The sequence below is a fragment of the Polypterus senegalus genome, chromosome 15, assembly GCF_016835505.1.
Source record: "Polypterus senegalus isolate Bchr_013 chromosome 15, ASM1683550v1, whole genome shotgun sequence".
NCBI classification, from domain to species: Eukaryota; Metazoa; Chordata; class Cladistia; order Polypteriformes; family Polypteridae; genus Polypterus; species Polypterus senegalus.
Genome location: NC_053168.1, coordinates 100,266,233 through 100,291,809, shown reverse-complemented (window position 1 = coordinate 100,291,809; position 25,577 = coordinate 100,266,233). Strand labels below are relative to the sequence as shown.

Genomic DNA, 25,577 nt, shown 5'->3' with positions numbered 1-25,577 from the left:
CCTCTTGGATTCATTAAATTTTATTTATTTATAGCAAGTTGGGTAACGACTGACAGAATATTTATTTATTTATTCATCTATCCATTATCCAACCCGCTATATCCTAACTACAGGGTCACAGGAGTCTGCTGGAGCCAATCCCAGCTCACACAGGGCGCAAGGCAGGAAACAAAGCCCACCGCAGTTTATTTATTTATCTATTATAGTTAACTTGCCTCAAATAGCAGAAGAAGTGAGCTAGTGTATGAGTGGCTTGTGCGGACTCACATTCTTTTCCTGTTTGACCAACTTGTACTGGGGATCAGAAGAGTAAAAAAAGAATATACAAATTGAAATGACCTTTCTCAACGGTAAACTAATCCATAATCCAATTCATACAGTCAGACTTTTATTTCCTGGTTTTGGCCCTAACTTCATTTTTTGCTATATGTTTGCCTACTGATCAATTTCTTCCTTTGATTTTACAAAACTGGTCCTCTGGGAGCTAAATTGTTTCATGTGGAAAGACAGAGAGACATACATGATAACTGTAGTAGGTGTTTTTTGCATCAAATGCAAACATACCTAAAAAAAAAGTAACATCACAGAATAGCTCCAAACCAGTCCCTTACCAAATGCATGACAGATGTCCAATTTTTTTAATTAGTAATGGATGACCTATTTTCCATAATGCAGAAAGTGTCAGAAGTACTAACTTATAAAAGGATGAAGTGTCAGAAGAACTAACTTATAAAAGGATGATTCTGCTGTGAAGGAAAGTGGCTTCTTGTAAAAAATAAGGAGGAGGAGATATAAACTGAGAAACCAAGCCAAATGATGTTCTATATAATCTAGAATAACCATGAAGTGCACAGGCCAATCTTTGCACAACTGTGTTGATGACATCATGTGAAGTTACCCAGGTGTAAATTTACCATGGAAACAAGTACACAAAATATTGTCCTCATTAAAAAATAATAATGTTGTCCCAAAAAAATGAAAAAAAATTTCCAACATTATTAAATGTGTATTGAAAGTGAATATGAACATCATCACAGTTTTTCACATTAGTAAAAGCCTTAAATAGCAGCTCCACTGATTTTGTCTGTCTCTGCACTGACCTCCTGTTTGCTTCTTACTGAAACATTTCTATTTTCATTTGGTACTTTCATATCCTGGTCCTTCACCTAACATCCCAGTGCAAACAGCTGCTCTTACTGCGTTATTGACACTTTTCATCTAACCTGGTAAGAAAAAATAGAATATATAATTAAAAGGAAAAAACTGAGTGAATATAATTTAACATGCATATCTTTGAGTTGTGGGACACAAACAAGAGAATCTAGAGAAACCTCTACATAAATGTGTAGAGAATATGCAGACTCTATACAGTTACTTGTAGCTGTGAGGCATCAGCACTAAGCAATATGCCACAATAGCTAGCAGTAGAATTACCAAAGCCTGCGAAAAAACTTGTGATCCCAGCCCACGTTAAATCCATTCACACCTCTCCGTCAGTGTATTTTGTGTTGTGCAGCGAGCAGGCTGCTATCCCATCCCCCCACCAACACAGAAAGGGCAGAACGTTCTCTCAGCAGAATACCCGCGCTTCGCAGCGGAGAAGTAGTGTGTTAAAGAAGTTATGAAAAAGAAAAGGAAATATTTTAAAAATAACGTACGATGATTGTTAATGTAATTGTTTTGTCATAGATATGAGTGTTGTTGTCATATCTATCTATCTATCTATATATATATATATATATAGCAAAATACCCACGTTTGGCAGCGGAGAAGTAAAAAGAAAAGGAAACATTTTAATAATAACGTAACATGATTGACAATGTAATTGTTTTGTCATTGTCATGAGTGTTGCTGGCATATATATATATACACACAGACACACACACACACATATATAAACATATATATACACATCATACATATATACATTGTGAACTTGGCCCGGACACAGACAGGCGGACATGTTGTTCTTCAACCACCACACGTTTATTTACACTATATACAATTATAATTATGGTCACAAAGACCCCAGTTCATAGGTCACACAGACCCAGTCACGTGCACAAACCCCCAAACACAGTCCTGGCCACAATGCCTTGTCTTCGGGCCGCCTCCACAGCTCCTCTTGCCTCATCCTCCTTCCACCCGACTAGCCTCGAATGAATGGAGACGGCCCCTTTTATAGAGGACCTGGATAAGCCCCAGGTGTTCCCAGCAATCTTCTTCTGGCCACGCCCCAGCGTGGCGGAAGTGCCGGCTGTCCTCCCGGCTGCTCTCTGGGCGCCGTCATAAATCTTCCCCCCAGCACTTCCTGGTAACAGGTCCCCAAGGCACTGGGGCGCCTCCTGGCGGTGACCACGGGCCCCTACAGGGAAAGGCTTCCATGCCCTTGACCCGTGGCCCCCAAAGCAACCCGGAAGGCAAACCCCACGTGATCCAGGCAGGGCTCTGACCCTCTTCCGGTCCCTCCTGGCGTCCCGGCCGGGTCATGGCCCCTGGCATCCCTGACAACATATATATATATACATACACACACATATATATACATATACATATAAATATATATACATATATACACACATATATATATACACACACACACATATATATACATATATATATACACATATACATATCTACATATATACTGTATATACACATACAGTATACCTGTATATCTACATATATATCTACATATATATATTAGGGGTGGGACTCGATTAAAAAAATTAATCCAATTAATTAGAGGCTGTGTAATAATTAATCTTGATTAATCGTATGTAATCAACACGTAAATTTGCCCCAAATCGCAAATTTTTTTTAATTTAAAAGGGTTTTAGTGGGCGACAGAATCAAATAATAGACATGGACATGAATATTTTAAACTCAAGCTCTTTTAATTTCTGAAAAAAATGCTTTTAAACTGCATTTGAATTCAAAACAGAAACAAAAATATCATCCCTGGTTAAAATTTTGCAGACTTAAAAATAAAGTGGTAGTTTAAGTACTTTAAGTACATTTTCAGAATGGTATTGTCTTTAAATAATAATAACCAAAATTTCAACATAAAGTGCAGTTTTTCTTCTTAAAAAATAAGTCAGAAACATAAAAGGTAATTTGACCAACTTAATCTTTAAACTCTGAGTAACCTTAGCCAAAATTATTTTGTACATTAGGCTAAAACAGTGTGATCATTGAACATTTTGTAATTAGATGTAATTAGAATTACTAACGGTCACGGAAGTCCAATGATCCCCAGTAAGAGCCACAAAGTCCGCTTTCTGTAATGCATCTAATTTTGCTTGCTTTTCAGTGTGCACAAAACCATGCTTTTATCAAGGCTTCGCTCGGGTAGTTTTTTGAAATTAAATTTTCCTCCGATCAGTCGTAGGAACGCGCTTCATTTCGACTCTAACATTTTTGTAGCTGTGATGTGTGCATCAGTGTAATCGATGTACCAGGAAATCATGCATTGACAAAAGTTCCCCTTTGCTTGGAATTGAAAGTGTGATTAAATGTGTTATTTTTTGTTATGGAGTACATGCATTGAAGCTTCTCAGCTGTGCTTGTGCTAAGAAAAGGAAAGATTTTTAAAATAACATAACATGATTCTGCATTAACCGCATATTTTTTCATACGTCCCAAACCAAGGAGATGCAAGGTTAAAATGAATCGGGAAGCACACGAACATACTCAGTACATCCCCTCTCGGGAATCGAACCTCGGATGTCAGCGCTAGAGGTGAAGCCTCTACAAATGCACCACGGCGTGTGGCTTGTCTATTTGAGAGTATGTAGATCGGGGTATATATATATATATTCGCAGCGGAGAAGTAGTGTGTTAAAGAAGTTATGAAAAAGAAAAGGGAACATTTTAAAAATAACGTAACATGATTGTCAATATACAGTAATTGTTATGTGAGTGTTATTGAGTGTTGCTGTCATCAAGGATTTAATTATCATTATTTGTTTCAATCAGGTTCGTATTTGTACGATGTGTTGTGTTCAAGTTACATTCCGTGTTTGTCAATTGTTGTAAAGATAAGAGGTTTAATTCATCGATTTGTTTCTTACTGCATCAATAAACAGCTCGTCTTCCTCTTTATCTGAGATGTGACACACTGCATGCACGTTTTTTTTTTACACTGTCTTCCTTTAGCGGGACATTCACTTTTTCCACCTTGTGCTTTGTTTCCGCAGTAGCTGCACTTATGAATATGCTTGTATATATCAGACGCTTCATATTTTTTTGCTGCCTTCTCAATTGTGTAATTCGGTTTTTGTTCAGCACTCTTTGGAACTGTTGCTTTTGTCTGTGCACTGCGTCAGTTCACGTGAGCCGCTTGGTGTTCTTGCATCAAAGGTTCCCAGCTGTGCTGGTTCCATCTCGTGCGATGTCCACGGTTGTATTTAATGTTAGCTAAGACCCGGCATTTAAAAGTTTCTCTCGCAGTTTCGCTGAGTTTGTGCCAAACACCACCCTGACCATCTCATTTTCCTCTGCATAAGCACAGTCCTTCACACGTGAATATTTAGCGGCAGTGTTTCTATTGGATTGCCGCTGACGGACGGCCTTATATGGGCAGGCACTAAATTACAAACACCAGCGGCAGCCTGTCTATGAACTTAATTTAAACTTTTGGTTTACACCGTGATTTGATTCCGAAGTAGCAGCACTCATGAATATGGTTGTATATGTCAGTCGCTCGCTCTTATTGTTTCGCTTCCTTCTCAATATAATGCATGTTTTCTTCAGCGCTTTTTTGAGCTATTCCTGGTTTTCTACGTACTGCGTTGATAGTCAGTTGACGTGATTACGTGGGAGGCGTGATGACGTCACACGAAACTCCGCCCCCCACGGCCATCCAGCTCAACTCCATTACAGTTAATGAAGAAAAATAGCTTCCAGTTATAACCATTACACGTAGAATTTCGAAATGAAACCTGCCCAACTTTTGTAAGTAAGCTGTAAGGAATGAACCTGCCAAATTTCAGCCTTCTACCTACACGGGAACTTGGAGAATTAGTGATGAGTCAGTCAGTGAGTCAGTCAGTCAGTCAGTGAGGGCTTTGCCTTTTATTAGTATAGATAGGGTAAATAATATACCTTTATTTGGAATACATGCATTTCATGTGTGTTCTGTGTCTAAAACAATCATTTAAACACATTGTTAAAGCAGAAACGATTTTCATGTTTTAGTAATAATTGACAAAATGTAGACATGAAGTGTATAATGTGTGAAGCCTGGACTCCAAATATCAAATAAACACTTTCACAAAAGATACATATAACAAAACAAGTACACTTTTATTCAAGAATATAACTGCAGAAAAAGAACTCACAATAGGGTGTGACATTGACACGCCCTTAATACTACCACTTTGGTGGTGCAGCAGTAAGAACTGCTGATTCATAATCAAGATATTTGTGGTTTGATCCCGGATGCCTCCATTTTGAGTAGTGAGCTGCTCTTATTTTTACTATTATACAATAAAAACATACATTTAATTTGAGTCTGTAACAGCCGGTGTAAATTTATGATACTTGTAAAGTTCAGCGTTTTCTTTTTTTTTTCATTCTATTTTATTCTCTCAGTCATGTTCTGGCTCATCCTGATCTGATGGCTGTTTTTAAATAAAGACGTGCTATAGCATTTTTCTGATGAGGACGAGGATTCTACATCAGAGAAATGCTATAGCACATCTTTATTTGAAAACAGCAGCATCAGATCGGGGCACACGTGAACATGACTGAGAGAATTAAACTAAATAAAAAAAAATGCTAACCTTTACAAGTATCATACATTTACACCAGCTGTTACAGACTCAAATCAAACATATGTTTTTATTGTATAATAGTAAGAATAAGAGCAGCTCACTACTCAAAATGGAGATGTCTGGGATCAAACCACGAACATCTTGATTACGAGTCAGCAGTCCTTACCGCTGCACCACCAAAGCGGTCGTATCAAGTTATATTCTTGAATAAAAGCGCACTTGCTTTGTTATACTTATACCTTTTGTGAACGTGTTTATTTGATATTTGGAGTTCAGGCTTCGCACATTATGCACTTCATGTCTACATTTTGTCATTTATTACTAAAATATAAAAATGTTTTGGTTTTAACAATGTGTTTACATAGATTGTTGTAGACACGGAACCCACATGAAATGCATGTATTCCAAATAACGGTAAATTATTTACTCTATACAACTCCAGGCAACTCAAACGCTGGTAAACAGACTTGAGCTGAGATAACTTTCTGCCCTTTCTGCGTTGGTAGGGGGATGGGATAGCAGGCTGCTTACTACTTTTGCTGATCAACACATTTACAACACAAAAAATGCTGATGGAGAGGTGCACAGGGATTTAAGGAAGGCCAGGATTATGTGTTTTTTGTAGGCTTTTGTAATTCTACTGCTAGCAAGATCGGTAAACAATCTTATGCTAAGAAACATCCGTTTGGTAGTTCATAATTGGTACATGTCTCCTGAACTCCATGATTAATGTTGTCTCTCAGTTCCATCTGGGATTATTCCAATCAATAACACAACTGGTAAACTGGTTTAACTACGAAGGCTTATACCCAGAAATGACTGTGTTTGCCAGTGGTGTTGCCAGTAATTCCACTCTTTCACATAAAGGTATTCATTCTCGAAACTCATTAGTTTACATTATCCACATGAGCACCATAAGTTGCCAGTTGTTCAGAGCCTTCCTATAAATTTTCTAATCTCTGTGTCTCCAATTCTGACTCTGCTTCTCTCTTTTCTGTTGTTCTAATTTGTTGCAGCTGTTGTGTACTTAATATTTCATTTCTTTATACCGAGATTTCTGTAACCATACACCCTATACAGGTTTAAATGTTCCATATTCATCTTTCCTGTATTTGTTTTCTACTCCATTATACAAGTTTATGACACATCTATTGCAAATGTCATGCTTTCAGTAAAAACACACAAAATAAATCACTTTAAATTGTACCACATTGACTGTTTAGGAGTGCCCAGTATTTGGCACTAGTATACACAAATGTTAATATCTTTGTTCTGTTTTTTTCAGAAATCTTTCCAGGTTTCCCAGGATTATATAAATAAAACAATGGATAGTATTCAGCAATTGTTGTTACTTGACCCTTGTGATCCCCAAGATGGAATATTTCAACAAGTGGTAATTCTTGAAATCTTTCATGCTACTGTTTAAACTGTACAAACAAGCTTCATTTATTGAAAATATAAGGTACTTTTATATTCAACAGAAGAAATAAATGAGTTAAAGTTCCATCTTTGTAGAAGTTGTATTGACCTTTTAGTTTAGAGCCCTGGAGAATTAAGGAGCTTAAGGGCAATTCATAGGAAAGTCTCTGATTTTCTATGTCAACTGGCCCCTAATAAAATGTAGGGTCTCTTTAACTACTTCTATTTATACTGGTGGTGCACCTATGTGTAACATGAAGGCACAAACTTTCTGTTAATGAACTAATTAACATATGCATATTTTTTGTGCATCTTGTTAAACAGAATACTGTCCAGTGTTATTATTAACAAATATATTTTGATTTGTTTAGATTGTTTTCCAAGAATATCTGCTTTATTTAATTTATTAAATTTTTTAATGTGAGGAGTTTCTTCTGTATGTGTCAAATGCTAAGATTAACATAATTGATCTTATTCAAATGACAGATAATACTTTCTATATTTTTATAACACAGTGTAAGAACAACAAACAAATCCTCCAAAAGCAACTGAGTTTCCGTGATAGGCATTCCTACCAAGATGAATTAAAGGTAGGTTGTCATTCCATTTTAAGTTATGATTTTCAGTTGTTTTTTCAGATAATGATTTATGCAAAATCATCTTTTGCTTTAGCAAAATTTCTGATTAAATGTCCTTAACTACAGATACAAGTGAATAGTAAATAATAAGATATTATTAGTGTAAAACTTCAGAAGAATTTTCTTAAGCTTAAACCAATTTTTTCTATTCAGTAATACACTTGTTCTTGACATGTGATGTTTGATATTTTCCTTCCATTCATTCCCCCTTATAATGTTTCCTTTGGTTTGGAGTGATTTACATTTTTCTGTTTAAAGTGCACTTCTGTATTTATTGAAGCATTATAACTTAAGATTTCATTTTTGCCACTCCTGCATCATTGTTTTTTTATGTTACATTCCTTTACCACCGCCATATTGTTGGTTTCAGTAATGCACCACTGACAGGAATTTATCCTGACGCTGGATAGTGTTTTTCATTAAAGGATTCTTATTAAGGATAGTGACTCAGTAACACACATATCTGTGTATTAGACTGAAGATCTCTAATAAAAAGACCTTATGATTAGGACTGTTACTTTAATGTGTTGATGCTGGCTTTCACCTCATATTCTGGTCTCTATATATATTAAGTCTTTAGAGGTAGCTAAAAGGTCCTACCAAGAAGATTTTAGTGTTGCAACTTTTCCCTTGCTTCCTCGATTTTGATAATTGGTTGAAAGGAAGCTGGAGAACCTGGGAACCATCATCTACAGCTATGGTGCCGAGAGGTTTGGGGTAAAGAGCAAGACACAGAGGCAGCAGAAAGGCCCTTTAAACCAGCTAAAGTCCAGGAGACAGCGGGAAATTGACAGGTTGGTGAAAGAGAGAAGACAACTGAGGAAACAGTGGAGGAGGGCCTATGAGACAGAAAGGGAGAGACTTGCTGCTCTGCAGGAGGAAATAAAGCAGCAGCTTACTAGGTTGCGAAGAGCAGAGTACCTCAGACGACAACGCAAGAGGAAAGAATGAACAAGGACCCTTTTCTACAGCAACCCATACAGCTTTGTTAAGGGCCTTTTCATCCAAGAGAAGAGTGGGAGCCTCAAAGTGCCCATAATAGACCTGGAAGAACATCTGAGGAAAACTTACTCTGAGGGTCGGAGGCATGAGCCAGTTACCATTCTGACTGACATGCCGCCTATTCAGGCACCTGGACACCAAATGGACATAAGGCCACCCTCATGGAATGAGGTGGAGAAGATAGTGAATCAGGCAAGATCAGCATCGGCCCCTGGACCCAATGGCATTCCATATAGGCTCTATAAAAACTCCCCAGGAGTCCTCAAATACCTGTGGAAGCTGATGAAGGTAGCATGGCAGAAAGGAGTGATTTCAAGGGCTTGGCGAAGAGCAGGAGGTATTCTGATCCCTAAAGAGAAGAATTCCTCATCCATCAGCCAGTTTCGCCAGATCAGCCTGCTGAACGTAGAGGGAAAGATCTTCTTCAGTGTCTTGGCCCAAAGGCTATCTACTTTCTTGCAAAGAAATGACTATGTTGACACATCAGTGCAGAAGGCCGGTATCCAGGGCTTCTCAGGATGTCTGGAGCATGCCAGTGTCATCTGGCACCAGATTCAAACTGCCAAGAAAGAACGGAGAGACCTTCACTTGGTCTTTTTAGACCTTGCCAATGCCTTTGGGTCAGTCCCTCATGAGATCTTGTGGATGGTTTTCAACTATTTCAGTGTACCAAACCACATCACAGGGCTGGTCAAGAGCTACTATCAGGATCTACAGTTTTGTGTAACCGCTGAGAAAAACACCACCTCCTGGAAGCACCTGGGAATTGGAGTTACGGCAGGCTATACGATTTCTCCTTTGGCATTTATCATGTCAATGGAGATGGTCATGCGGGCATCTTTGTGGCTAGTGGGAGGTGAGAGACTCAAGAGTGGCCTCCGTCTTCCTCCCATTAGAGCCTATATGGATGACATGACCATCATTACAACAACAAAACCAGGCACTAGGCGATTGCTACAGAAGCTCCAGGAAAACATCCAATGGGCAAGAATGGAGTTTAAGCCAAGCAAATCTCGCAGTATCTCCATCGTAAAAGGAAAACTGACAGCTGAGCAGTTCTATATCAGTGGAGAGCCAATTACAACAGTTTTAGAGAAGCCCATCAAGAGCCTTGGGCGGTGGTATAATGCAGACCTCAATGACACCTGGCAACTTGAACAACTATGGCATGACATGGCTAACGACCTCAGGCAGATTAACAACACCGCACTCCCAGGGAAATTGAAGCTCTGGTGCTTCCAGTTTGGGTTGTTACCCAGACTACTGTGGCCGTTGACCATGTACGAGGTCTCGCTTAATCATGCCAATCGACTGGAGAGGCTAGTGAGCTCTTACGTGAGGAAGTGGCTTGGACTTCCAAAATGCCTCAGCAGCGTTGGACTCTACAGCGACGGGATACTGTCACTGCCCATTCCTAGCCTGGTTGAGGAGTTCAAATGTGCAAAAGTGAGTCTGGAGATGTCACTCATGAACTCCCGGGATCCCATAGTGAGATACACTGCTCCCACCCTAGCAACGGGGAGGAAGTGGACCCCAGCCACAGCTGTGCTACAGGCCAAATCTGCTCTTCTCCATCGTGACATGGTGGGTCACGTCCAACAGGGCAGAGGAGGCTTTGGTCTTGGAGCGGTAACACCTCTCTGGCAACAGGCATCTGCAACCAAACGTCAAAACATGGTGGTGGAGGAGGTGCATTGACAGAAGGAAGCAGCCAGGCGTGTCAGAGCTGTAGCGCTGGCCAAGCAGGGCCTCTGGATGAAATGGGAGTGTGTTGAAAAGAGGAAACTCACATGTGAAAATCTGGTGAATGGAGTCCAACAGGCTGAGTTTCATCATCCGAGCCACACATGATGTGCTGCCTTCCCCCATAAATCTGCTGTGTACAGTACCAGCAACACTCAAGCACATCCTGGTTGGTTGTAGGACTAGCCTTACTCAAGGCAGATACACATGGAGACACAACCAGGTCCTCAGGTGTCTAGCTGAGAAAGTTGAGTGCAAGAGGGAATCCATCAACGCCCAACCTTTCACGAACCAGGAGGAGCACCAGTATGCATTAGCATTTGTCCGGGAGGGGGAAAAGCCGAGCACTAGCCCTTCAACCCCGGATCTGGGACCGCTGAAGGTTGCCAGGGATTGGCAGATGCAAGTTGACAGAGATCGTAACAACTACTCTGCGACCAGACCTCGTCCAGACCTTGGAAGGATGCAATTGAGGAAGCATTTGAACGTAAAAAGCTACAGTATGCCAATATGGCAGCTGAGGCGGAGGACAGAGGCTGGAAGATCAAGGTGCACCCGGTGGAGGTGGGGTGTAGGGGCTTTGTTGCCAGTACAACAGCGAAACTACTTGGAGAGGTTGGAGTCTGGGGACAGGCCCAACGACAGGCTATCAGAGAACTGGCTAACACTGCTGAGAGGACCAGTCACTGGCTATGGCTGAAGAGGGCTGACATCACTTGGGCAGCAAAGGCGATCAGCTAACCGCAAGACACACGCCCAGGCTTGATCAACCTGTGGTGGGCCTGCCTCAACAGAGGGTGTCTTGTGATAAAAGGCCGAAACACCCTGTGAAGTTGAGGCAACACAACTGATGATGTGTCCTGCTGGTAAAGCTTCCTGGCTGCCTTTCCTCATAGCTGCCATCCCTCAAGACTTTCTCCATTAGAAGCGATGCAAATATCAGGAATTGTAACATCTAGTCCTTTCATTGAATCTGTAGGTTATCTCTATAATACTGTGCTCCGTGGTTACTTTCTCAAGTGGGCGTTAGCATTTTATAATCCCTTGTACCAACAAAATTAAGTCCCGACTTATCTGCAGGAGAACTTATCCGTGAGTATATATGTTAGTTTTCCATCTTGGGGTACCACTGATCTTAGATATTTAAATGTATACACTCTTCAATAATTCTCCCTGCAGGATAACTTCTGAATCATGATTTTCATTAAGCTTCATATATTCTGTCTTCTTCCTATTTATCTTAAACCCTCTATCTTCCAAATTCCTTCTCCATTTTTACCTTCCTCTTCACTTCCTCTTTTCTGGTGCTACACAGCACAGTTTCCTCAGTAAAAAAGCATGTACCAGGGGGATTGGTCTTTTATCCTATAACTCAACACATCCATAACCAGGTAAAAGAGGTAAAGACTTAAAGAAGATCCCTGGTGCAGACCAACTCTAACTGGGATCTTGTCTGTTACCCCAACACTGCTTTTAACCCTCATCCTCACTCCTTTATATATATCCTGGACAATCCTCACATACTTCTCTGGTACTCCTTTTTCTCTCGTACACCTCCAGACCTCCTGACGTGACATTCTATCATAATTCTTCTCCAAATTAATAAGCACCATATGCAAACCTTTCTGTTTTTCTTGAAGCTTCTCTATGAGCTGTCTCAATGCAAACACTGCATCAGTTGTTCTTCTCCCTGGCATATTGTAAAACCAGACTGTTCCTGCACTATGGTGGTCTCTTCCCTAAGCCTTCTCTTCTCTCTTTCCCAAATTTTCATTGTGTGTGACTTTAGCTTTATCCCTCTATAGTTTCCGCAACCCTGATTATCACCCTTCTCCTTATAAATGAGTACAATCTCACTGTTCCTCCACTCCTCTGATATTCTCTCCTGTTTTTTGACCTGCATTAGATCCCACAACATGTTTACTCCATCTTCTGCTTAAGTCTTTCACAATTCTGCTGGAATTTCATCCATTCCTGTTGCTTTTCCATTTTTCATTATTTTCAGTGCCTTATTTACTTCCTTCCTCCTTATTCTTGGTACTAGCTCTTCATGTGGAACTCCATCCCAAAATACTACCCTTGGATTTTCTTCATTCAATGGCTTTTCAAAGTACAGTATATCTTCCATCTATTCTTAATAATATCATTTTCATTTAACACCATACCTTGCTTGTCTATCATCTGCTTTATCTGACTAAAATCCTTGTCAGCCTTCACTTTTCTAAAAATCCTTTTCTCTCCCTCTTTTGTCTCCAATTTTTTGTACACCTCCTCCAAGGTTTGTGCTTTGGCTCTTGCCACTGCACTCTTTGCCTCCTTGTTTGTCTGTCTTCTTTGCCTCATTCTTAGCCTTTGTCACATCCTTCCCCCTCTCTGCTCTACCACCATGTCTCTTTGTTCCCATGTGGGCTCCTTCCTGTCATCATACTCAATACCTCTTCATCTCCTCTTAATACAACTTTACTATTCTTCTTCTACCATTCCTTGACACTCTCAAATGACTACATTTAATTAAAATTTTCCTCCCTAAACATGTTTTAAGCCCTTTCTCCTTTAATTTCCAGCACTTTATCCTTGGTCCTGCTCGCTCTGGTTTTATTCTTCTGATTCTGATCTCCCAGTCCATCACCACCACTTTATGTTCACGGTTACACTTACCCTATTTATGAGCTTACAATTCTTTATTTCTTTCAAATGAGATCTTCTACATATTAGAAAGTCCATTTGGCTTTCCTTTTCTCCAATACTGTAAGTCACACGCTGATTTACTTTCCTTTCAAAAAATGTGTTATTAACAAATCAGATGTTATGGCAAAATCTACTATCTTCTCCCCTTCCCCATTTCTTTCTCCACCCTCCACATACCTTCTCTATCATCTCTTTACTCATTCCCATTTGTGTATTTAGAACACTAGCAAAAATCATGTTTTCTCTTTCTTGTACTCCCCTAACTTCTTCATCCATTTGTGCCCTGAAAACGTCCTTCTCCTCTTCATCACAGCCCACTTGAGTAGCATACACACAAATGACATTGACTACAGTCTCACCAAGGCCCAGCTTGACATTCATCATCCTATCACTCTTCCTTTTCACTCTGACAAGTCCTTCTTTTATTTCTTTGGATACTACTATGTCTACAGCATTTCTCTCTTGCTTGTTTGCTATGCTTACAACAATTTAAAGATTCCTCTCAGTTCTCTAGCCTTATTCCTCTTCCATCTAGCTTTTTGTACACACAACACTCCAGCTTTACTCCTTTCCATCAAATGTGCCAAAGCTCTTCATTTCCCAGTCATTGTGTCAACATTCAGTGCCCCCACTCTTACCTTTAATTTGCCCTTTTCTTTCCCCTTCTTCTGCTTCTTCTGAGCTAACTTCTTTATCTGAGCCTGCCCTTGGCCCAATAGCTATCACTGACTGCTGCATGCCACCTATGGGGTGCTCCCTAGCATTTTCCGAAGTTTTACATCTGGATGACTTTCCCGACACTAACCCTGTCTACTTATCAGGGTGATTGGGGTGATTTGCCCCCCGGTGGCTAGATTAGGCCAAGCAGTCCAACAAACTCAAAAATTTATTGGCCTACTTTCTCAAAAACAATGACAAGTCAAGTTTTGAAGGCTGCTGAATTCATACTGTCTACCACAATGCTTGATAACTTATTGCATATTTTGATGGTTCTCTAAGTGAAGAGAAACAATGAAACATTTGTATGAATTCTACCTTTGTCTAGTTTCCATCTTTATCCCCATATTCTTGAAGAACTAGTTTTAAAGTAACAGCTGAGATTCACCATAAACATTCCTTTAATAACTTTAAACAATGCAATCATGTTACCTCTTAATCAACAATTTGTTTATTTAAAATGGTTCAGTTACTTCAGTATTTCCTCATAGCTCATACCTCACAGTCTTGAAATCAGTCTAAGTTGCTCTTTTTTCTAATAAGGAGGCAAAAACTTCACATAGTACACCAAAAGAGGCCTCACTAGTTCATTATTTATTTTAAGCATAAAATGCCTTGACTTGTACCCCATACATCAAGGTACAGTATATGACCAAACATACTGTTATCCATCTTTATCATGTATGTACACTGTATAGATATAGATGGTGAACAGTCTGCTGTGTCTCCTGTATCAGAGTGAGCATTCAAATATAACATTTTTACTTTCTTTATGTTTATTTACATTACATTTTATATGTCACAAGTTTGTGTGCGCTTGTTTTATGTCCAGAGCCCCTTGTACATTATCTGCCATTCCACCTAGTTTAATACATATACATAAATATATACACACAAACACACAGAGTAGTGTATTGTGACCAAAATGGGGTGACCCAGAGCCCTGGACTCCAAAAACAAGTGCACGTACCCAATCAAGTGGAATTTTATTATATAGGTTCTTCCTTCAAATACATGACTAACCAAAATGTAATAATAAATCTCCTTCACTTTCCCCGAAGTCAGCCTTGTTACCTATTTTCTGACACAGACTCCATGGGGGAGATGGAATGGCCCCCTTTATACCAGACCTGGGAGTACTTTGGGTACTGCCACATTGCACATTGGACGCACTTCCAGGTCAAACAGAAGCCTAAAAAAATGCAGACAGCCATTCCCTGCAGCATGCCCTGTTGGCATCCATGGAGCCCCATGGGACTACAACTACAGACTAAAAGTGTTAAGTTTAATTTTGGTAGGGAAATTTTGAGAAGATGTGACAAAGTCTAAGGAGGATAGACTGGGATAAGCTATTAAGTATGGAGACAGGAAAGGAACAGTAGAACAGTTTAAAAACCCATCCGATCCCATACATTTGGAATTTATAGGAAATTTTAAAAACTCCACAGTGGGTTAATAAAGAGTTTCAAAAGAAGGTGCAAAGGAAAAAAACAGCTGTATAATGTGTATAAGACTCATAACTCCAATGTGAATCATAGGATATATGAGAGCAAGGTCAGACAACCATTATGAAGGATATTAGAGAGAATTAAAGAGAGAAGCTGATAGAGAGAAGCTAATAAGCCAAAAGACTACCCAAAGAGATTCTTTCAGTATTTTAGCAGTAAAAGCACAGTCAAGGAGAAGGTGAAGTGCATCAAGAATAGTAAAGTGGATTTAAAAATATAGACAATGAAATAGCAGATGCTCTAAACTTGGATTTTCAGAGGTCTTCAAATGTGAGCAAGATGATAAGCTCCCAGTTGTAAAAGAGACTACTAAGAAGGTACTGAGGAATTTAGAAATTGTAGAGGGAGAAGTGCTGCTTAGATTAAACATACAAATTCCAGAACCAGATAATATTTGTCCTTAAATTCTAATGGAGGTTACCGAGCACAAATATAAACCCTTCACATATATTTTTAGAAAGTCACTGCACACTGGGGAAATTCCTAAGGACTGGAAAAAGGCAAATATTATCCTGCTGTATAAAATGGGTGACTGGGCAGATTCAAGCAACTATAGGCCCAGTAAGCTTAATGTGCATCACAGGAAAATTATTGGAAGGATTTATTAAGGGAAAGATTGAGCAACAAGAACAGGAGTTTTACTGAACACTCAGCATTGGTTCAGAAGAGGGAGGTCATGTTTTACCAACATGCTGGAATTCTGTGCAGAAGCAAAAAAGGATATGATAAGTGGAGCATATGATATTATTTATCTTGACATTCAGAAAGCATTTGATAATGTCCCACATGAGATGTTGGACAAACTAAAAGAAGTGGGAGTTCAGGGTAATGTTTGTAGATGAGTGTAAAATTGACCCACATACTGGAAGCAGAAGGTTATGGTGGACTAAACAGTGCTAGGGCTGTTGATATTTTTAATATATATAATATATATTATTTGGATAAGAATATAAATAACAAGCTGGTTATGTTTGTACATGATACCAAGCTAGGTTGATTGGCAGATAATCTGGAATTTGTTAAAACATTATAGAGGGTTTTGAAATTTAATGTAATGTAAAGTATTTCATGTAGGAAGTAAAAATGTCAGTTTTAAATATGCAATGAGAGGTATGGAAATTGGAAATACACCTTATGAGAAGGATTTAGTATTTATAGAGGACTCAACACTACTGCCAAACAGAGTTCAGAAGCCATTGGGAAGGCTAACAGTTGTTAGGGGGGCTAAGATATATAACACGACGTGTGGAGTACAAGTCCATGAAGTTTATGTAGAAGCTTTATAAGACACTGGTGAGGCCTCATCTGGAATACTCCAGCTTACAAAAAAGACATAGCAGTGCTGGAAAAAGTCCAGAGAAGAATGACTGGGCTGATTTCAGGGATACAGGAGATGAGTTATAAGAAAAGATTAAAAAGAGCTGACCCTTTTCAGTTTAAGCAAAAGAAGATTAAGAGGAGACATGACTGAAGTGTTTAAAATTATGAAGGGAATTAGAATGGTGGATCAAGACTTTTATTTGAAAATAAGTTCATCAAAAACATGGGGACACAGTTGGAAACTAGTTAAGGGGAGATTTCACACAAACAATAGGAAGTTTTTCTTCACTAAGACAATCATAAACACTTAGAATAAGCTACCAAGTACAAAGTAGGACTAGGAACTAGACTTGATGTTTTTTTAGAAGAATTAAGGGGACTGGTGAACTTTTTTAGGTTGAATGAACTGTTCTCATTTAGATTATTCTTATGTTCTAATGTTTCAGTATACCCTGCAGCTGAGGATCTGGGTACACCAGCACAGGAATACGGCCACCCAGCACAATGGAGGTGCATGCATTCTTGATATGCTACCTCCTCAAGTCCATTCACTGTATAGGCCATGGTCTTTCTGTTCAGTCCCACTGGGCTGCCAGTCTGTCCATGTTGGCATGGTATGTCCACTTTTGGCTGAGATAGGGTACTCACCTTCCTCTGAGTATTCACTTCTCTGGCCTTCTGGCCAGACAAACAAACAGGGCAATCCCTGCCACCCACTATTATATACAGTACATGCAGTGTCCCTCACAATATTTAAGACAATGACTTATTTTTCCTCTACCATCAAATGAGTTTGGAGGCATTTACTGGAACCTGAGCAGATGTTTCAATACACCTCAGAATTCCGTCAGCAGTTACATTTTTTTGAAAACAAGTGTGCCAGTACCAGTGGCAGCCATACATGCCCAAGCAATAACACCTCCACCACCATGTTTAACAGGTGAGGTGCTATGCTTTGGATTTTGAGTAGTTCCTTGTTGTCTCTACACTTTGCTCTTGCATGAAATCTGAATAGATTGGAATTTTGCATTTTACTTTTCAACTGCTGGCTATCAGTAGCTTTGAACAAAATAAGATGGCTAAATAAAATAAATTGATGAAAACATTCTAGACAAATTGTGAATAATGTAGAGTTTGTTAAAAAAATTAAATACTGTTCTTTATTTAACTCATGAGAACTTATATAAAAATAATTTCAAAATTATTGTTAAATTCAAGACCAAAGCAGACAAGTCAGGTTTTAATTAGCTGGGGAGATGGTAGAGAATACCGTTCAGCAACCTCAACAATCATGGTCAGCAATAAGCAACAATTCTTGAGACTTAAATCACTTCTGCTGTGCCAGTATCTTTCTCCTCACACATCTCAACTGAAATAGATGCTGGTGGATATCTAAGAAAATACACAAACTCCAGAAAGAGAGAGTATCTGAGCCAGCATTACAGTCCATTCTTCTGTATCTGTGAGGCAGCAGTGCGGATCATTGCATAACCACATACACCATAAATGTAAAAAGGTGGCAGAAAAATACAAAATCTCAGACAAATGTTTTAACATATCTGTTCAATACATACAGGATAGTGTTTAGATTTAGGGATTAGTTACTGATAGTGTGCATGTGTTACAGTTTCGCTGTATGTATATGTATGTATGTATGTATGTATATATGTATATTGTGGTATATTCGAACCCGGACACAGACAAGCAGACACCAAATGTTCCCAAACACACATGTTTATTCTTCTGCTCTGTACACATCACAATCACAGTGCACTAATCACCAATAATACAGCCCTTTAGAATTCCTTCTGCTGCCTCCGCTCCTCCCTTTGCAAGCTTCGTCCTCCTCCCCCCGACTCTGGCTCTCCAAATGGAGCAAGGTGGCTTCTCTTATAGCACACCCAGAACTACTCCAGGTACACCATAATTAACATTCAGCAGCACTTCCGGGTGTGGCGGAAGTGCTGCAGACAACAGTTCCAGAGCTGTCCCATCAAGCAAGAGGTGCAAGACAGAAATAATTCCCTGGACAGGGTGCCACTCCATTTCATTTAAAGAAAGAATACAGTTTTTATTAAGAAACTGCTTAGAGTGAAAACCTTCTGCCACAGTTTCCCATGAGGAATTGAGTGTGACACTTCTGCTCTGTTGTATTATCTTATTATTATAGCTATGTTGTCATTACATTAACAAATTAAGTCTTTTCAAGTGTCATAATAATTAAGCCTTGAAATGTAAAAAGGTTTTGGGTCAGCCTCCCGTATAATTGGAAAATGGCTGAAAATCTGAAGATTTGTTGAGAAATGGTCTTTAAAGACAAAAGTCCAAAACAGAACTGAGGTTATGTTACAGACAAGGTGGTTTTAAAGTCAAAAGGGGGTTTGGGGGGATTATGTCATCTGGGGTTGGAACTGGAAGTGACATCTTCAGGGGTGGAACCGAAAGTTACGTCATCTGTGGTGGAACCGGAAGTGATGTCATCTAGGGTGGAACCGAAGATGACATCATAGGGCCTAGGCGGAATTTCCTGCATTTGTTCTGCAGGGAAAAAAGAGAAAGGATCAGTGCACTATGCCACCCCCTGGTCCAACTGGGAATTATTTTCTTTTGAGCCCTTTAGCTTTCTTCACATGCACATGTGTGTGACATAGCACCCCCCTCAGGCCAGGCCCATCAGGTCAGGTGTTTCTGACCAAGAAGTTGTGAGCCCAAGAAGGAGTATCGGCATTGGCTTAAAGAAAGTGCCAACAATAAATAACCGGAAACTTGTATGACTGTAGGTCTAGAAACCACCTCGTGACCTGCGGTTTTGTTTCCTTGTGCAGGGCCATCCACTGTAAAGGGGCATGATCCATAACCTGGGTGAATTCATGGCCCAAGAGGTACTACCGCAGCTGAGAAATCCCTTTTTAATCGCCAAAGCCTCCCATTCCACTGCCATATACCTGGTTTCCCGGTCCAACACTTTCCAGCTCAGGAACATAATGAGGTGTTTGACACTGTCAACGCTTTGACTCAGCATGGCACTTAGACCTGTGTCTGAAGCGTCTGTCTGGAGGATAAAAGGCAAAAAAAAGTTAGGAGCCATTTAGATCGGTGCCAAAGTAAGGGCTCATTTTTGTCACAAAATGCTTTTTCTGCGTTATCATCCCATACCACATTGTTTGGGGCCCTCTTATTTGTCAGATTAGTCTAGGGTATCGCAATTTCAGAAAACCGGGGAACAAACTGGTGGTAGTAGCCCACTAAGCTGAGAAAGGCTTGGACTTGCCTCTTGGTTTTTGGACAGGGCCAATTTAATATTGCATCATTTTTGGAATCTGTGGCTGCTGTAGGTGGTCCTCCCTGGTGCTGGAATAGATGACCACGTCATCCAGGTAGGCAGCACTATATGAGTTATGTTACTGGAGCACTTTATCCACCAGATGCTAGAAGGTTGTAGGTACCCCATGCTTCCCAAATGGAAGGACCCAATACTGCCAGTGACCACTAGGGGTGCTAAATACAGACTTAGCCTTTGCAGGGTCTGTTAAAGGAACCTGCCAGTACTCCATCTTGTCAAGTGTGGTCAAGAATTTGACCTGTCCTAGCTTTTCCAGGTCGTCCACACATGGCATCAGATAGTCATTGAATTGGGAGACTTAATTAAGCTGACGGAAATAATTTCAGAACCTCCAACTACCATCAGGCTTAGCAACCAAGGCAATAGGGCTGGACCAGGGACTATGACTCTCTTCTATCACTCATAGTTCCAACATATACTTGATCTCCAGCTCTAAGTCTGCTCTTTTGGCCTCAATACGGGCATTCTCGGATGATCACCCTGGGTTCTGTCACAATGTCATGCACAATCAATGAGGTCTGACTGGGTTTTTCACTCACTACCTCCAGGACCGATAGAAGGAATGTTTCCAGTTCCTGTTGCAAGGGGGCGATCAGATTAGGCCCAAAGTTCAGTTTTGCTTGGAGAGCAAAGAGTGAACGGGTCTGACTGGAGGAGGGTTCAGGTTCCCTATCCTTCCGCTGTTTCACTAGATTCATGTGATAAACCCATTCACTTTTTGCCAATTGGGTTGTTTCACCAAATAATTGACAAACCTTAACTTTGTGCGGGCCTTGCTAATGAGCCAATAATTTGGAGTAGGAGGTAGGACCTGATCTCCTGTGGAGACTTGCCACAGTCATAACAACAGACCAGAGCTGCTTTCACCTTCTCAAAGTGACTCATTAGAAGGGGTAGAATCTTATTAAATCTATCGCGTAACTGCGCAATGTATTCTAATATATTTGTGGAAGAGAGGGTCTCCTCCTCCCCACCTTCCTTTAGAATATTCACCCCTACGGTAATTCAAAAAGAGAAAACCCTGTAGAAGCTTGAGGGACTTTCCCGATATGCAAAAAGGAGGAGGGGGAGCAGCTGGTCGCAGTTCCTCCCATACTCGTTGACCACCTTACAGAGCATCTGTTTGAGGATTTGGTTAAACTGCTCTACTAGACCATTGGTTTGAGGATGATAAACGAGGTCCTTTAATGTTTTATTTTGATTAACTTGCCCATTTCCCTGAATGTCTCTGAGGTGAAAGGCATCCCTTGGTCTATCAGGACTTCTTTAGGGATGCCGAATCATGCAAAGACCCCTTCCAATACCCGTGCGATAGCTTTAAATGTAGCTGACCACAATAGAACAGCCTTGGGGTATCAGGTGGTGTAATCCACTAAGACTAATATATACTTGTGTCCTCTAGCCAAAGGTTCTAGGGGTCCCACAAGGTCGACCCTGATACATTCAAATGGGACATCAATATCTTGCATTTTAATGATATGAATTAAAGCAAAGGTTTAGGTTTTTGCAAAGTTAAGACCTATAGCAGTTTAGAGTTAAATCTGGGCTACAATGACAAGCATACAGGGACAACATTTGAAATTCAGACTGAAGATATTCACATCACAGTTTGAGATGGAGCAAGGCAAAAAAAAAGGTCACTGTGTATTGATAAGCTCAGTCACTGATGTCACGTTGGCAGTGTCAAAAGGATTATAGAGTGTACTATCTTTTTTATTCCACACCTTAATGTAGATGTTCCTGAAATGAAGGGCTATAAATAGTAATGGCATAAGAAAAATAAAAAATACTTTGAAATCAGTCTTTTCATCTAATAGTCTAACAGAGTTTGCAGAGTGCTATATTTGAGGGTAGATGGTTATTGGATAGAGGAAGAGGAAAAAAGCAATTAAGAAAAAGATTCATAATTGTTAGTAGTAGTTAAATATATTTGGCCAATTGAGGAGATATTTACTGAGTTCAAGGAAAAAATAGTATGAGTGTACCCTAACACTTGGGTGAACTTTTTACCTATTAATTCAACTAACATATATGACATGCAACATAGTTTATCGGTTCCAAAATAATTTTGACTTGCATGCTGCGAAGCCAACATGTGGAACCAATAGACAACCATGGAAGAAATCTGAAAACCAGTAGTTTTCCCTCTCTGGGAAGGCTTTCCTTCTCATACTTACAAAATACTGAACTTGGGAAAGAAAACACACTCTCAATCTGTTGAATGCTTCTATCACAACAAGCTGATTATCAGAGAGTCAATGAAATTACAATATGCAACCTCAAGCAGATGGATCAATTAGATATGTAGATAAGTTGCAACTTATCAATCATGATCTCGAGAAAAAATTGGAAGCCTAACAGTCCAAACAAATCATTACCCTCTGCTGATTAGTGCTTGTTTACAACTGTATTCTTGTTAGTGTAGTGAGCTTCTTCACAATAGTGGGTTGCTCAAACGATTGTGTTAAAATATAGCCACAAATCATAACACATTAAAATGTGTTAGATTTCATAAATTACTATGTTTGTGTGAGATATGTAGTCTTACTGTAGATCTGAGAACCAGGAACATTTTTTGAACAGTGAAACGAGGAATGACTTTTTCTTTTTGTATTATTCCTCTCTAATAAAAGCAATGAAAAGTATTGCCAGGGTATGAATCTGATTTTACAAAATGGTCTGGAATGATTTCATTACAAGTATGGTGTGAACAACATGTTATATCCTGAAATCATGTGAGTGAGTTTTAAGCTTGTAGTTCAATCTGTCTTCAGTAGACTAACATTTTATAATGGCAGAACCAGAAAACAAAATAAGAAGATAATTTCAAAAGTGTTAATAGTCATTATTTCTCCTATTCTACATTATCCCCAAGTGTGGAATATTACACGATCAAACAAAAAGATACAAGATTTCAACATCTATTCAGAAGATCTTTCTCAAAGCGATCACTGCATTTGCAATTAGAGTCTATTGCTAGTTCTGCTTATTCCTGTTGGAATCTGTCACATTCATGTGGTCATTGCACAAGTACTGAAATACTGAAATGTAATAATTTGCAATTAGAAGATTTAACTGATGGCTAAGCTTTATCATGTTTGCCTCATTTGCATCACTAGCTTCCAAGTTCTACTTGTCATTTTTCATGTATGGCAGGACTGTACCCATTTCAATGATTAGAGACTTATTGCTGCAAGTCAGCTAAATATACTAATCATACTGCACCTTCCACTGCATTACTAATGCTTTCTATTATCTTTGGCAGAAAATCTACACGGATTATAATTTACAGAACCCTGGAGACAGCTGTTTTCAAGGCTTTGTGGCAGAGTGTTTCAAAGTTGCAAGTTTAATGTTCCTTCATGAACCACCACTCTCACCAAACTGGAACATTCCACTACAAAAGGACAAAATGATATTCCCTGCAATCACCAATGGCTTCAGTGAACTTTACCCTGCAGAGATTGTTTCATATAGTCTGGACAAAAATGAGGAGCCAATATATGAAAGGTTTATAGTCGGACGTCTTGAGTGAAGACAGACAGCCTTAAGTTTATAAATTGTCTTTCAATAGGTAGCACCCTCTGAAATATGGAGGTGTACCACAGATTATTTTTATTCCTTACCACAGAAGCACTGACAGATTACAAGACTTGCGCAAGGCCAGAAAATCATTGAAACAGCAACCTTTTGCTTTGACCTTCTCTAACTACTGTAGATCACACAAAATGCATATATTCTAAATCTGGTCTGATTGGTCTATCATGAAGCCAAGGACATGTACAGGGAAATTCTACTGTAATTGATCAAATAAATAGGCAGTGATTATTATATAGCTCAAATGATAATTATGTTTTGACAGCTTCTGTCTCACATTGCTCTGGTAATTCTACATTGTTACCAAGAGATTTCTTCAGGTCAGGAACTAATGTTACATTTTCGTTTATGTTTGTAATTATTATTTGTGGCCTGACTAATAACTGAATAGACTGCAATAACAAAAGGAATATTTCTAAACTAAAGATTTGCAAAAGTGCATCTTTTAAGCTCAGTAAGTGTCCATATAGAAAGGTGAAAACAGCATGAATTATAGTTTTTGAGTTTGAATAAAAATGAATAGAGCACACGCAGAGAAGTTTGGGAAGAGTCTTTCATTGCAGAAATAGGTCAGTTAGTTGTTTTTCTGTTTAATTATGCTTTTGTAAGGATTCAAATTTATTTAATGTGATCAAATCCAAGTTTAATGTGAAAGCAAAAATTCTGCTTTGTTAATGTGTCAGGGACACCATTTTAAGTCTCAAAGTTCCCCACTCTCAGATGTCACTATATTTTATAACATGGATAGTGTAAGAGGAGAATAGGGATCCTAGCAGAGAAGGAGGATGATTTCTTACCCGAATTGAAAGCGAGAGCAGAAAGACAAATGGATTGGCTGGTGGGGCAAAAAAATAACTTTGTGTCTGACAGGTATCAAATAACAGATGGACCAACGATACTTAGGAATCAGGAGCAATTCCATCCCAGATATGTTAGGTGGCAGTGGTCCTCACATGGGAACCCACTCAGGACACTCACAGGGGTGCTTGGGATATGGAGTTCAGAAGTGAAGCCCTGTCAGAGTCCCTGGGGATTGATAGAGGGAGGACCTCTGTAGTTTTTCAATGGCCAGGAAGTGCTTCCAGGAAGACATGGCATTGCACTAGAAGCCTTTGTTTTGAAAGTGACCAGTTTTTAACACAAGTATAATGGATTAAAGTGAAGACCACACAAAACATGCTGCAAGATTTTTAGGGAGGGTTACTAAAGTGTGTGCAGTAATGGATTGGTGTGAATGCCGTCTCATTAAAATTGATCAAATATGCTAATGCATATGCTAAGTCGACATGTCTCAGATTAAAATGTGTATACACATTCCACTACTATAAAAAGCAATAAAATAAACAACTTTTGAATAAAACACTCATTGTAAATTAATCATATTGCTTAGGTTTTTTGTAAGGGAGTCATTTTGACTCTCAATAAAATGTATTAGAAGAATTTACTTCATTAATAGTATACTTCTTTTAGGCAACTTGTTAGGCAGACATCTGAAAATATCATATTGAATAGCTTTGTAAATAACTCTTAAATAAAGAGAAAACATTTGAAACATTTGTGTGTGCACTACTGTTTTCAAAACCTCAAACATCCTTATGGGTGTTAATTAGAGTGAATATCTTGGGAGGAGATGACTGTTGTCAATGTCATCACCTAAGACTTTGCTTAGGTTCCAAGGCAAAGTGTAGAAGTGATTAAAAAAGCACTTAAAATGTTAGGTTATGTGGTAAAAACTGTCGAATATAAATCAAGGGATGCTATCCTAACTGCGTCTGGAGTATTGTGTACAGTTCATGGTCAACAGTCTGCAAGAAATACATAGCAG

General features: G+C 39.3%; 1 protein-coding gene across 3 annotated transcripts in view; it reads left to right on the top strand.

The window, feature by feature from the left end:
* The window catches only part of LOC120515631, a 43,990-nt gene extending 18,684 nt beyond the window's left edge, over positions 1-25,306 (top strand). For all 3 annotated transcript variants that reach the window (XM_039736775.1, XM_039736774.1, XM_039736776.1), the window contains 3 exons: positions 7,063-7,170; positions 7,712-7,786; positions 23,421-25,306. In XM_039736775.1, coding sequence (XP_039592709.1) covers positions 7,063-7,170; positions 7,712-7,786; positions 23,421-23,690 — 453 coding nt within the window. In that variant the 3' untranslated portion in view covers positions 23,691-25,306. The remainder of the gene's footprint in view (positions 1-7,062; positions 7,171-7,711; positions 7,787-23,420) is intronic.
* The last annotated feature ends 271 nt before the right edge of the window (positions 25,307-25,577 follow it).